General features: G+C 45.9%; 1 protein-coding gene across 6 annotated transcripts in view; it reads left to right on the forward strand.

The window, feature by feature from the left end:
* Positions 1-15,090, forward strand: part of GASK1A (golgi associated kinase 1A) — an 89,320-nt gene that overhangs the window by 50,843 nt on the left and 23,387 nt on the right. For all 6 annotated transcript variants that reach the window (XM_063703729.1, XM_004033944.5, XM_055381403.1 and 3 more), the window contains exon 2: positions 1,883-3,169. In XM_063703729.1, coding sequence (XP_063559799.1) covers positions 1,883-3,169 — 1,287 coding nt within the window. The remainder of the gene's footprint in view (positions 1-1,882; positions 3,170-15,090) is intronic.

Consider the following 15,090-nt stretch of genomic DNA (forward strand, 5'->3'; position numbering starts at 1 on the left):
TCAAGTGTAGAGTGAGAATGGGTTTCGTGGATGCTGCGCAGTCCCGAAGAGCCCCAGGCAGTGGCTACTGCTGTTCCTGGGCCAGGCTCAGAATTGGAACTGCAGCGCAGGATGCTGGGCAAGGCCTTTCCTCCTGTTTTCATCTCTGGTTTGTCTATGCAACTGTTTCCTTCTCTCTCCCTGCAGACTGGCTCTCAACAGAGTATGGCCCACTGCTGTCATCTTTGGCTGGGTGGCAATGGGCCCCTGCTCTCTATTTCATGAGCAGGACAAGTCAGCCTTGCTGATTTATCACAAGCCCATGCTCCCAGGGCTGGGGTTGGGGGTGAGAATCTGTTGGCCCAGCATGGGTCAGGATCCAGGATGGCCCCATCAGCTTAGGTCATGGGTCGGGGTCCCTGGATAGATATGGCTCGGGTGGATTGTGGGGGATAGAGGTGGTACTTTTGAGAGAAAGCAGGGGGCTACTGAGGATGGACTTCACCTACATGTCCACTGCAGATCCCGGATAATCCCCTTTTGACACCCACAGAGGAGCTTCTCAGAAGAGCAAGCACATGCGGGGAAAAAAGTGGGATCTGGTTTGTTTTGTGGGTGTTGTTTCTTTGACACCTTTAAAATTCTGTTTACCCGTGTGCCTTTTCTGTGCATTCCAGCAAATTGCCTCACACTGCATATAGTATCAAAAATCTCTAAGGAATATCTGGTGGATTTAGTAAGTAAACTTAATTTGGGGAGTTTTTTTGTGATTTGGACTAGATTGTCCATTCATTTTGTCAGTCACGTATCTGTTGATTCCCATTATGTACCAGGGCTCTGCCTGTAGGTCTGTCACATAAAGGCTCACAGGTATAGAGACTCCCAACTGCAGGCTTGCACTGCTCCAGACACTGTGTTCCTTCCCTTTTGTGGCTCATGATGCCCTAGAGCAGTGGCTCTCAAGCTTAAGCCCACATCAGAATTACCCAGAGTACTTCTTAAAACACAGGCTGCCCAGCCCGTTTCTGATTCCGTAATTCTGATGTGGGGCCCTGAGAATTTGCATTTCTGACAAGTCCCCAGGTGATACTGATACTGCTGGTCCCATGTGAACTTCAGTCAACCAAGAAATAATGGGAAACTGGGGCCAAGGGGACAGGAATGTGCATGGAATATATTTAACTGAATAACTAAGACCTGAACGTAGTCCAAGGACTGCGTGTTGAGAAATCACTGCCCCTAGGGTGTGTCCTTGCTAACATGTGCAGAGCTGTTGCTGCCACATCTGTGTGCAACCGGCAGGGATGGCGAGAGAGAAAGGCCAGGGTGGCCAACTTCCTTTTAAGCATGTGGGGCTGGCAAAAGTGGTTGGCTCTCATGACATAGTCAGGGACTTGGTCACGTGGTCACACCCTGTTGCTAAGGAGGCTGGCAAAGTCATCTCTAACTGAGTGGCCATGTGCTCTGGCAAAGGGTAAGGGCATGTGTGTGGGGACATCAAGAGATCTGCCAGAATGGGTCCATGGGATCACATGGAGACAAAAGGAGAAGGTCAGCTCTTGGTGATGGGGACAGACGTGAGAAAAGCCCCTTATGTTGCATGGTGACAGTGTTGTAATGGCAGTTTATTCAAAGGGAGAATAAGACAGAAGAGCATGGGTCTGCAGGCCTCAGCAGAGGCTGCCCTAGAAGGAAAAGCAAGCCAAGCTTGAAAACAGGAGCACAGTTGGCTGGAGTTGACATTTCCTTTCTTGAAGGCAGCCAGCTGTCCCTCCACTTGGGCTGTGCTCTTCTCTTTCTCTCATGAACTGAGCACCTCATTTGCTTACCATCCCCATTGTTTTGTGGGTTGAGCTGATGTATTTCCCAGATCTCAAGCTTTTCTTTCTACCCTGTCTCCCAGGCGTCTTGGCTCCGGAGAAGGCTGCGTGGCAAGAGGCGGCCAGTGATAGCGTTCTGCCTCTTGATGATCCTATCTGCGATGGCTGTCACCCGCTTTCCCCCACAGCGTCCATCTGCCGGCCCAGACCCTGGTCCCATGGAGCCTCAGGGGGTAACTGGCGCCCCTGCAACCCATATCCGGCAGGCTTTGAGCTCCAGCCGGAGGCAGCGGGCAAGAAACATGGGCTTCTGGAGAAGCCGTGCTTTGCCCAGGAACTCCATCTTGGTCTGTGCTGAGGAGCAAGGCCATAGAGCAAGAGTGGACAGAAGCAGGGAGTCCCCAGGAGGGGACCTTAGGCATCCAGGGAGGGTGAGGAGGGACATTACTTTGTCAGGACATCCAAGACTCAGTACTCAGCATGTTGTGCTCCTGAGGGAGGATGAGATTGGAGATCCAGAAACCAAAGACCTGGGCCACCCCCAGCATGGCGGTCCCATCCAGGAGACACAGAGTGAGATGGTCACCCTGGTCAGTCCACTCCCAGGGAGCGACATGGCAGCTTTACCGGCTTGGAGAGCTACTTCTGGGCTGACACTCTGGCCCCATACAGCAGAAGGCAGGGATCTGCTGGGAGCTGAGAACAGAGCCTTGACTGGTGGGCAACAAGCAGAGGATCCCACCTTGGCCTCAGGGGCTCATCAGTGGCCTGGCTCTGTTGAGAAGCTGCAAGGGTCAGTATGGTGTGATGCTGAGACGCTGTTGAGCAGCTTGAGGACTGGTGGGCAGGCTCCCCCATGGCTGACAGACCACGATGTGCAGATGCTCCGGCTGTTGGCACAGGGGGAGGTGGTGGACAAAGCCAGGGTTCCCGCCCATGGGCAGGTGCTACAGGTTGGCTTCTCCACTGAGGCTGCCCTTCAGGACCTGTCCTCTCCCAGGCTCAGCCAACTCTGTTCCCAAGGGCTCTGTGGCCTGGTCAAGAGGCCTGGGGACCTGCCTGAGGTCCTGTCCTTCCACGTAGATCGTGTGCTGGGGCTGCGCCGGAGCCTACCTGCTGTGGCCCGCCGCTTCCATAGCCCCCTCCTGCCCTACCGATACACAGACGGTGGAGCAAGGCCTGTCATCTGGTGGGCGCCCGATGTGCAGCACCTGAGCGACCCAGATGAGGATCAGAACTCTCTGGCCTTGGGCTGGCTGCAGTATCAGGCCCTGCTGGCACACAGCTGCAACTGGCCAGGCCAGGCCCCATGCCTGGGCATCCACCATACCGAGTGGGCACGCCTGGCGCTCTTCGACTTCCTGTTGCAGGTAGGTGGGGTTGGGCAGCAGGGGTAGAGAGCTGCGGAGGCAGGGGGTTCTGGGTGGAGAGGCCTGAATTGCCCACCTGAGGTTAGATGGTGACTCTCCCCCAAGTCTTGGTTTTTTGACCACCAAGTACCTGTTTTTGTAATTTTCCTGCCTCTGTTTATTTATCCAGTGGTTACTGGAGCCAGCTCATCAGCTCACAAGAGCTGATGGCTAAAATTTTCAGGAATTTTGTGACCTAGTTGTGAAACACAGGCATTATTAAAAAATTAAGTTGTAGAAACAATAAATTATATTAGAAACAAAGGTAATAACTACTCAGAATGCATTATTTCCTAATTATATTACTATCATCTGTGCTTTTGCAGCTTCGTGTCTATATAATAAATGCTAGCTAATGGTGTGCCACTGCACATCTCTTGACAACTCCACATTTGGTCATGTTGGTAGCTTGAAATCCATCGGTGTGTGAATATCTGTTTACACCATGGAAAGCAGCAAATGCTGCAAATCAGCACTCCCCTCTACTCCTGGAGAGCTGATTGTTGAACATTTATCAGCACACCACTGTTTATAACTTTATGTCTTTGAGTCAACAAGGATTCAAGATGGTTGTATAATTTTTAAAAAAGAGAGAGGGAGAGGTGGAGATAGCGATGGAGAGAATGGGAGAGGAAGGGAGAAAGTGAGGATGCTTGGGCACTGAAGAATGAGAAGGAACTGTGCTGGCTGAGGTCCCTGAACTGTCAGGAGTTAACCCTGGAGTTGCTGGATCGAGGGGTAGTGTGGGAATCCCAGGGAAGGGGTTGTGTTGTCAGGGTACACGGGCTGACTGGGGGACTACAGGCACCAGCTATTTACTAACTGGTCTGTTAACAACCAGTGTGGCTGTTCTGGTGCCCATGAGCTGGATCTCAGCCATAGATACACATGTGTGGAAACATGGCCAGACAGAAACAAAGACAAAAAACAGATAAAGCTCAGTGAGGGTGGATGTGTGCACCAAATGCACATGGAACCAGCCCCCATTTCTATAGAGACCCCTGTTGAAGGAAAGGGTCCTCAATGTCAGCCCTTAGGGTTACCTGCAGAGGTGAGTGGACCAATATGTGGTGTTTCATCCACATGGGGTTGGGTTTCTATTTTAGAAAATTCTTAGATAATATATAATACTTCAGAGATTTACCATAAAAATCCAGCTTCCCTTGAAAAATTGGATGGTTTAGTAATACTGGTCCTTCATTCCCATATAGCAGGAAGCAGCCTGAGCTGAGCATCTGCTGCCCCCTTTGGAGGTTGCCATACTCTCCTTTTGGCCACAGGCTCTACCTCTTTATTGTCTGACACTCACCTACTGTCCTCCCGGCCTCTTGAATGTTACCCCAGTCTGCCTGCAGATAAGTCTGTTTCCAGTCACGGGACTAGCTGATCTCCTGTCGTCCTCCCAGCTCCTCCAATCTATGTCCCCGTGGCTGCTCTGTGGAAGGAGGAGCTATGGACCCTGATGGTCAAGAGCATGGGCCTTGGCATCAGACCAACCTGGGTTTGAACTCCCACCCCCAGGCCACTTCCCACTGTGTACCCCTGGGCAGATTACCTAGCCTCTCTCAGCTCTACTTTTCTCACCCCAAAATGGGGTTGTGCACCCCAACCTCATCCCCTTGAGCCTGACCATTTAGTACATGGTAGCTCCTGGCTGCTGGCACCTGCATCTGCAGGCTTGCTCTGCTTGCTGCACTGGAAGTGCTGGGGAATGAGTACCCTCCAGGTAGTGTGGCCAACCATGCATGTTGGGAAGGAGGGGTTTCCCAGATCATAGGACTTTCAGTGCTGAAGCTGGGACAGTTGTGGGCAAACAAGGAAGGTTGGTCATGTTGCCCCCAGGAGCAGCCTGCAACTGTGACTGAGGAGAGTAGGTGTATAGATGCCCTGTATGCGTATTCTACACACCTCTCAGTTAAATTAGCAGGATTGGAGCCCAGTTATTCACAGTAGTAATTGCTGTCTCTCTTCCCCCACTCTACTTGTGTTTCTTGGAGTTAGCACACAAGTAAACTGCTCTCAGTTGAATTCTGGTCTGTCCTCTGGGGATCCCAGCCTTCGTCAGATAATAACATTGATCACGCATAGTTTCTGGATGCAAGGTCATTCATGTAATGTACTTAGTACAGTGCATGGCGGGTGGCACATACTCAGTAAGAAGCAGGTACCATCCCACTTTACAGGAATTAACTCATCCACTCTTCATGGCAACCTATGAGTGAGATACTACATTTAATCCTATTTTAAAGTTGAGAAATTGAGGCCCAGAGAAATTAGGTTACTTGCCCAAGGTGGCAGCTGGTGGGCTGAGAAGCAGCCTGGATGGTCTGACTCTAGAGCTCACTCTCTGAATCACAGTCATTCAGCTGTCCATGAACGAGGGCAGGAAAAGGGGATGCCTGTAGGGGTGTCCTGGGGCCTTGATCTCTGAGGCACAGCTCCTTGCAAAGCCCCAGTCCAGCTGATGTGCTTGCAGCTGCTCTCTGCTCCACACAGAGCCCCTCTGTTCACCTCTCAGGGTTGCAGCGTGGGACTCTTCCTCAGCTGCCAAGCCCTGCTGTGGGGACAAGTCTCTGTAGCCAAAGCATACACAGGTTGGTTATATGGGCAGACATGACTCGGCTGGGCTCATGCCACCTCTTCCCTGGTTTGCTGAATGCCAGTCAAGTCAAGCACCCCCAGTCTGGCTAATGCCACCTTCTTAGAAACCATTGGCAAGGCAGAGAGAGGCAGGGCTGTAGAACGGGTTTTCCTGCACAGGAACCTTCTGACCAGGGGCTGGGTACAAACTGCATACAGCCCACTCTTGAGTAGGTCTGCTTGCTCCTTTGGTTTTATCCTGTATAAACCCTTGTTTTTCTGTGTACATCACCACATCCCATTTATGTAGGCACAAAACACAAGCACTGCACACATACACATCTCTTATACACCCCATAAAGCATACCTATGCTTCACAAATCCCATATAACACTCTGTATTAGTTAGTGATTGCTGAAATAACACTGTGTAACAAACCTCCAAAACTCAATGGCTTAAAACACCAGCTCTTTATTCTTGCTCCAGGATCTGTGGGTCAACTGGATTCAACTGAGGTGGAAAAAAAGGAAAAAAGTAAACAGCCACGTTATGAACTGCCTATGGGGAGAAGAGACATCTAGGAGGACCCTAGCAACCCTGAGGACCTCAGTCCTCCGACTGCAAGTGATGGTGTCAGCTGGCAACCTGAATAGCTTAAGAGAGGACCCTGAGCTAGAGTGAGATCCAGTCCTGGTCCATACCTTGATTGTAGCCTGGGGAAACCCTGAGCTGAGAACCTAGCAAAACTGTAATAGGCTCCTGACCCACAGAAACTGTGAAATCATAGATGTGTTCTTTTAAGCCACTGAGTTCATGGTAATTTATTACACAGCAATAGACTAACACATGAGGCAAGGGTGGTTTCCAAGGTGCAAAAAATTAAGAGCATGCTCACTCTTGGGTGCTGACCCTGCAATTGCACAACACTAAAAGTCAGTACTTCAAACCAGGCAGCGATTCAGGGCAGACCTCCTTATGCTGCTTCAGTGGAAGAAGTGGCCAAAGAACCTAAGTCAAAATCTGGGGGATCGAAGTCCTCTGCTATGTCTTCAGACAGGTCCCTGGCTGAAAATGGAGCGATGGCCGAGGAGAAGCCAACTCCCCAGATGAACGGGACCCCAGGTGATGCCAGGGCTCCCAGCCACTCTGAAAGTGCCTTGAATAATGACTCTAAAATGTGCAATACAAATCCTCATTCAAATGCACTAAGTACAGACAGCCCTTACCACACAGAAGCTGCTCTGGAGGCAGCTGTCTTAAATAAAGAAGAGTAAACTTACTTTTTATAGAGAGTGAAGGATGCTGGAAGGGTAAGGTATTTAGGAATATCTGGAGAGAAAGAACCTGCAGTTATGTACATTTTGTCCTTTCTGTAAGAGAAAAATGAGGACTTTGGAAATTCAGATCCCTCTTTGATATCAGAGATTTAAATGATACATTTTTAATTTTAACCAGTTATAGTCAAAATGCTACAATAAAACAAAAAAGAGAAAGAAAATGAAGAGCATTTGACTCCCACTCTTAAAATGAAGTACACATAAGGTTTAAACTGGTTATGATAAAAGCCTATAGTTGTGTTTCTTGAAGTATAAAGAAAACAAATTTTGGCAGTCTTAAAGTATATATAGCTTAAAATATAATTTTTAGCATTTGGCACCATATGTATGCCATTATATTTGATTTTGCATTACTGTTTCACAATGAAGCTTTCTTTAAGGCTTTGATTTTTATGATTATGACAGAAATAAGGAACAACCACAGTTTTTCTTTCTTAAATTTCATCACTGTTGATGTGGTTCTTTTGTGTTAAAAAAAAAGTGCAACTATCAAAACTCAAAAATTATAGAGTAATATTGCCGTTCTGCTGATTTTAAATATACGTCATACATACTTTACGAGCAAGTTAAATGGAGATAAAGTTGAAATCATAGAAGATGCAAATGACCTTTCAAAATCAACACGATGTGTTCTGAAGCTTTTCGTGACTCACGCCATGCATCTGGGGTCAATGAACTATGTGGTTTTGAATCGGATGTAGACCTTTAATACGACTACTTGAGCTAAACTTCTGCATAGTTCGTAATTTTTGAAGTGTGTGGTTAATATTGTGCATGTTATCATCCTTTCTTCCATTCTTATCAGTATGTGCCCATTTGCAAACCAAAAATACTAATAATCAGTAATAGTCCTAGAAAAGATGTTAATTCTGTTTAGTCATTGACTGATATTGCGCTAACCTTGAAATTTTATGATTATTGACCTCTGTTGCATTTATTCTAAAGCCCCCCAAAAATTATCTAGCCATTTCTAATATCAACATTACACTGGTGTATTCACTGCTGTATGCATTATTGTTCTTTGTTGCTGTTTTATGCTTTCATATTAGCAAATATGAAATTCTGCGAAAAAAAACTCTTTGATCTTTAAAAAAAAAAATCCCCCATTCTGTAGCAGGAAACAAATTGCTTGTTCTTGAGAACTTTCCCATCAAGAATTTAGTAGAAGCAGGTATACTTCTATCATTTTGATGTTTTTGTTAATGTTTCCAAACAATGTACTTTGAAATCAGAATCACTTCTTATCATTTTTATATACTTCTGATGCTCTTCATCACATTAGTGATCAGAAATGAGGTGTAATTCCCCAACCCCTGCCCACGAGGACTAAGTAGGATCTTACTGTAAGTTGAAAGGAGTTCGGCCCTGACACATGGATTGTGCAAGAATGAACTGCTGTTGGGTTTGATTGACTGTCGATGGATTCTGGTGTGGTGTATCTGAAGGCTATTGAATGCAACTTACAGTGCTTAATAAACATCTTTATTCTTTTAGTATATAAAAAAAGAAAGTACCTCTTTTGATTTTTTTTTTTTGGTTTCATCTTAGTCCTGCCTCTGTTTAAAAGCGTTTTAAAACAAAAGACAAAAATACTATCCATATTCTTTGCCCCATTTTCTTCTCTTTTTTTAAACATCTATTTTTCTTGCTACCAGCACAATCTGCCACCAGGTAGTTTTTTTTGTTTTGTTTTTTTGTTTTTTTGAGATGGAGTCTGACTCTGTCGCCCAGGCTGGAGTACAATGGCGCAATCTTGGCTCATTGCAACCTCCACCTCCCGGGTTCAAGTGATTCTCCTGCCTCAGCCTCCTGAGTAGCTGTGATTACAGGCACCCACCACCACACCTGGCTCATTTTTGTATTTTTAGTAGAGACATGGTTTTGCCATTTTGGCCAGGCTGGCCTTGAACTCCTGACCACAGGTGATCCGCCTGCTTCGGCCTCCCAAAGTGCTGGAATTACAGGCATGAGCCACTGTGCCTAGCCTAGGTAGGTTTTATTTATGTATTTTTTAAACTTGTATGTTCAGGGGTACCTGTGCAGGTTTGTTATACAGGTAAATTTTGTGTCATGGGTGTCTAGTGTACAGATGATTTTGTCACCCAGGTTATAAGCATAGTACTCGATAGGTAGTTTTTCCATCCTCTCCCTCCACCTTCAAGTAGGCCCCTGTGACTGTCGTTCCCTTCTTTGTGTGGCCCCTGTGATTCCTTTCTTTGTGTCCATGTGTATTCAGTGTTTAGCTCCCACTTATAAGTGAGAACATGTGGTATTTGGTTTTCTGTTCCTGAGTTAGTTTGCTTAGGATTATGGCCTCCAGCTCCATCCATGTTCTTTGCCCTATTTTCTGTTGGGTTGTTGGTCTTTTTCTTAATGATTTTAAGAGCTTTTTATAGATTAAGGAACTTAGCCCTTTGTTTTCCATTTAGTATATAACATTTCCCTTAGATTCAATTGTAATTAAGCTTTGTTTATAGTCTTTTTGCAGTGCAGAAAGTTTTAAAAATGTACATTGTTAAAATGACCAGGATTTTCTCTGATTTTTAGGTTCGTGTGTTATATTTTAAAAGGCTATTCTCATTTGAGCGTTATTTTTTAAATTCCCTCATGTTTTTGATATATCTTTGATCCATCTGGAAGTTATTTTGGAGTAAGGGATAAGGTATAAAACAACTATTTTTTTTTCAGACGGCAACCCAAATGTCTCAGTGACATTTGTTGAATAATCAATCTTTCCCTCAACTTGAAAGGCTACCTTTACCATAGAGCCAATTTCCATAAGTATATAGGCCTATTTCTGGACTCTTTTCTGTTCCAGGAAAGGGTCTATTTATATGCCAGAGTCACACTGTTTGAATTACTGAGCTTTATATTTTATGTTAATAACTAGTAGGACTTGGTCCTTCTCACTGCTCTTTTTTAGAATTTTCTTGATATTCTTGTGTACTTTTTTGCTTGTTCCTTCCCCTTCCCAGATCCTTTTGGGATTTTCTTGAAATCAAATCAAGTTTTTGTGGATTAATATAGAGAGCATTTATATCCTGAAATACAGTCATTCTAGCTGAGAACAGGTTATGCCTCTCCATCTGTTCACGTTCCTCAGAAGCATTTTGATGTTTTCTTCAGCTGGGTCTTCACTTTCAGGTTGGGTTATTCCTTGGTATTTTATCTTCTTGTGGCTGTTGGAAATGGGATCTTTTTTATTTTATTTTATTTTATTTTATTATTATACTTTAAGTTTTAGGGTACATTTGCACAATGTGCAGGTTAGTTACATATGTATACATGTGACATGCTGGTGTGCTGCACCCACTAACTCGTCATCTAGCATTAGGTATATCTCCCAGTGCTATCCCTCCCCCCTCCCCGGACCCCACAACAGTCCCCAGAGTGTGATGTTCCCCTTCCTGTGTCCTTGTGTTCTCATTGTTCAATTCCCACCTATGAGTGAGAATATGCGGTGTTTGGTTTTTTGTTCTTGCGATAGTTTACTGAGAATGATGATTTCCAATTTCATCCATGTCCCTACAAAGGACATGAACTCATCATTTTTTATGGCTGCATAGTGTTCCATGGTGTATATATGCCACATTTTCTTAATCCAGTCTATCATTGTTGGACATTTGGGTTGGTTCCAAGTCTTTGCTATTGTGAATAGTGCTGCAATAAACATACGTGTGCATGTGTCTTTATAGCAGCATGATTTATAGTCCTTTGGATATATACCCAGTAATGGGATGGCTGGGTCAAATGGTATTTCTAGTTCTAGATCCCTGAGGAATCGTCACACTGACTTCCACAATGGTTGAACTAGTTTACAGTCCCACCAACAGTGTAAAAGTGTTCCTATTTCTCCACATCCTCTCCAGCACCTGTTGTTTCCTGACTTTTTAATGATCGCCATTCTAACTGGTGTGAGATGATATCTCATTGTGGTTTTGATTTGCATTTCTCTGATGGCCAGTGATGGTGAGCATTTTTTCATGTGTTTTTTGGCTGCATAAATGTCTTCTTTTGAGAAATGTCTAGGGATCTTTTATTTCATTACATGTTCTGGCTGGTAGCTCTTTGTCCATAAGAAGGCTATTTCTTCTGCATATTAACTTTGCCACCATCCACCTTCTGACTTCATCTTGCTTTTAACAGTTGCTCAGTTTATCCTCTTGGGCTTCCCCTGCATACCATCATTTCATCTGTAACAAATGGGATTCTGTCTTTTCATTTCCTCTTTCTTACTCTTACCTCATTACATTTGCTGGTGTCACAGAGCAATGGTAAATATTAATGGAATGATAGACATGACATGTTTCTAACAGATTTGCGATAAACTATTCATTATTCTTGCTTTATTAAGAGTTTTTCAGGCCAGGTGCAGGGGCTCACACCTGTAATCCCAGCACTTTCCATCCTGAAGGCCCCAGGCCTGTGACTGTTCCCACTGTGGGGAAGCGTCTCTGTGCTGGGGGCATGGGCCACCAGGGACAGCAGGTTGCTCTTCTGGAGTCTACGAGACCCAGATCAGGCACTGCCTGAGGAAACCATCTTGGCCCCAGAGACATGACATGTTTCTTACAGATTCGGGACAATTTCTAGTGTTTCACCATTAAACACCATGCTGGCTTTTGACTGAAAATATGATGAATTATTCATTATTCCTACTTATTGAGAGTTTTCAGGTCAGGCACAGTGGCTCACAACTGTAATCGCAGCAGTTTGAGTGGGCCAGGTGGGAGGATTGCTTGAGCCCAGGAGCTCAAGACCAGCCTGGGCAATATAGGGAAATCTTGTCGCTACAAAAAAAAAAAAAAATTAAAACTTAGCCAAGCAAAGTGGCATGCACCTGTAGTCCCAGCTCCTCAGGAGGCTGAGGGGGAAGGATCTCTTGGGCTCAGGAGGTGGAGGTTGCAGTGAGCTGTGATCATGCCACTGCACTCCAGCCTGGCGACAGAGCCAGACCCTGTCTCAAAAGAAAGCAAAAGCAAAAAAGAGTTTCATTGTCAGGAATGGATGTGTAATTTTTTCCAATGCCTTTTGGGTATCTGTGGGAGAAGTCACCATATTTTCCCCCCTAATTATTAAAGTGGGACATTTTGTGACAGTGTTGCAATGGTGATTCTTCTTAGCTTTCTTGGCCAGAACCTACTTTGCTGTGGTGGATTCATCTTTTAATGGCTGCTGGGTTTTGCGTTGATGTTTAAAATTTATGAGGCTCCACAGATGGTCTCTTTTTAGATAAGCTATAGTCCTTCTCAATCCAGCTCCTCAAAGCCCATCAGCTGGTCTATTCACCGGCTTCCGAAGATGGTGCTGAGGCTTCTGGCCTTGGGCTTGGGGCAGATGAAGCAGTCTAGGTGTTCCCTCCCTGGAGCTTCCAGGGAAGATGCCGTGTATGTGGAAAGGCAAGGAGCACAGCAAGGTGAGTCCTTAGAGGAGAGTGAGAGTCAGTGCCGAGTAACTCCCTCCTCTTTCACACTCTGACCTCCCCAAAGCCTCACCAAATTCTTCAACAGCCAGCCAGCCAGTATGGGAGCAGCCTGCCACCCTCCTTGGAGAGAGGTGTTGGGGTATGGGAAGGGGAGTTGGCTCTCCTCCTGCCTCCAACTATGCTGCAACTCTCTGACCCCCAGGCAGTGAGCCTGCCTAGTCAGCAGCCACCCTTTCCACCGTGAAGGTCCCAGGCCTGTGACTGCTCCCAGTTGGGGAAGTGTCTCTGTGCTAGGGACATGGGCCACCAGAGACAGCAAGTGGCTCTTCTGGACTCTACCAGACCCAGATCAGGCACTGCTTGAGGAGTCTTGGCCCAAGAGCCTTCACTCTGGACCTTCCCACCCCCACAGCTGGACCTGCTATCCCTTCTTGGCAGACTGCAGTATCTTTTCCCATCCAGATGTCCTGTTTGGGAAGTCACAGAGGCAGTGACCCTACTATGTCCTTCATGCTGGCAGCCAGTCATGCACTTCAATTTGTTCTTGCATCCAAAAACCTTCAACTAAGTCTCTGGTTATGATAAACATGTTCTGGGGACTGGATCACATTACTCAGCCTCTGTGACTCATTATTCAGCCTCATCTTTGAAATGGGAACAATAACAGTATCTATCTCTTGGCTGCTAGCAGGGGTCAAATGACTTGTGATATGTAAAGCACTAAGGATAATACCTGGCACAGAGTAAGGGCATTACAATGGCTTAACTAAAATTAAACAAAAACTTCAGTCCACACGATTATGTAACACTGCCAGAAAACCCAAACTCTAAAGGATTATCATTTTTTCTTGGTATCTCTTCATTTTTTCAAAAAGGGGAAAAAATCAAATCTTGAAGGAATATGGGAATGAAAGTTAAGCTTGGTCTTGTTTGGCTGCTAGTCTGCTACTGTTTAAACCTAATTTCTCTTCTGTAGAAAAAACCAACCAGACAGTGTGGCAGAATAATCACACTGGCAAGTGTGCCAGCCAAACCCTCACTGTGAAACATTCAAATGGGTGTAGATTCTGGGAAGCCAGCACTGCACGCATCATATGGGCCAGTATTTCTTGTAGCTTCCTCTGGAAATAAATGCTGCTGCAAGTTTAAATCTGCACAGAATGGCCTTGAGACGGGAGCAGGGAGGGTTTGGTGGGAGCAAGGGGGTTTGGCTGGCCATGCAGCAGGTGTGAAGCAAAATGCAGAGCAGTTATTGCATTTTGGGCTTGCTAGAGCTGCTCTGACATTTGCTCTCCTGGCCCAAGAGAATTCAGCTGGTGAGTTTCTGTCTCACAGATATGTCACCCTCCAAACACTAGGCTTGTGCATGGAAGAGATGCTAGACCATCATAACTTACTTTATGTCAGACTCTGGTTCTCAGGCCTGTAGTGCTGGGTGAGTGGGGGGTGAGGACAGCGCTTTTTAGGAGGGAACCACTGGCCTGTCCCCTCCAGGGCCAGAGACTTCTGGGAACTCTCCATAACAATCACCTCCTGCTTTACATCCTGTGTGGTCCTCAACATGGCCCCATGGGAGTATCACCTCCCCATTTTGTTGATGAGAAAACTGAGGCACAGCAAGATTAGTAATTTCCTCAATGCGCATAGCCAGGACATAGTGGAGGCAGGATTCATCCCCAAATTCATCTGGACTTCAAACTGGGGGTCACAAACTAAACCGTGGCCCACAATGCAGCCAAATTCACTCCTTGCCTTTTTGTAGAATGGTTTAGAATGATTTTAGCACTTTTAAGTGGTTGAAAAAATTGAAAATATAATATTGTGGGACATCTAAATTTACATGAAATTCAATTTCAGTGCACATAAGGTTTTATTGGTGTTGGGATGATCACACCCAACACGAGGCCGTGGGAGCTACAAAGTCCGGCGGAGTCAAAGGAACGAGAAAAGACAAGTTAAGAGTGCATAAGGTGGGTCCAGGGGGCCAACACTAGTATGGAGGCTGTGAAGGCCCCAAGCTCTGGGAGCCCACATTATTTATTGGTGATCAAACAAAGAAGCAGGTGGTGAGGACATTGAGGATGTGGGGGTAAACAGGTGAGGGTGTGAGGATGTGGGCGTAGAAAGGTAGCGGTGCATCAAGTGTAGCTGTGATGGTTTAGCATTTTCTTTGACACATATAGAATATGCTCTGCTGCTTGAGATAATGGAGAGCATGTTTACTAGCCTGGGAGAGCAACCAACAAATCTGTGCACATTCCAGAGGCTACAGGGGTTTTATGCCCTGGGCCCTGGATTCTATCCAAGCCATGAGGGGTTTTATGCCCTGAGCTTAGATTTGTGGTGTGGCAGGGCAGCCTTCCACCCTTTGGCACAGAGCTTGGTGTTCCAAAGGCCATGAGGGGTTTTAGACCCTGGACCCTGGACATCTTCCAAGACTCTTTTATATTATGACAGACAAGCCAGTCCTGCCTCAGCTCTTCTACCAACATATTGGAATACAGCCATGCCTATTTGTTTATGTATTATCTATAATATAT

This window comes from Gorilla gorilla, chromosome 2 (assembly GCF_029281585.2).
Source record: "Gorilla gorilla gorilla isolate KB3781 chromosome 2, NHGRI_mGorGor1-v2.1_pri, whole genome shotgun sequence".
NCBI lineage: Eukaryota > Metazoa > Chordata > Mammalia > Primates > Hominidae > Gorilla > Gorilla gorilla.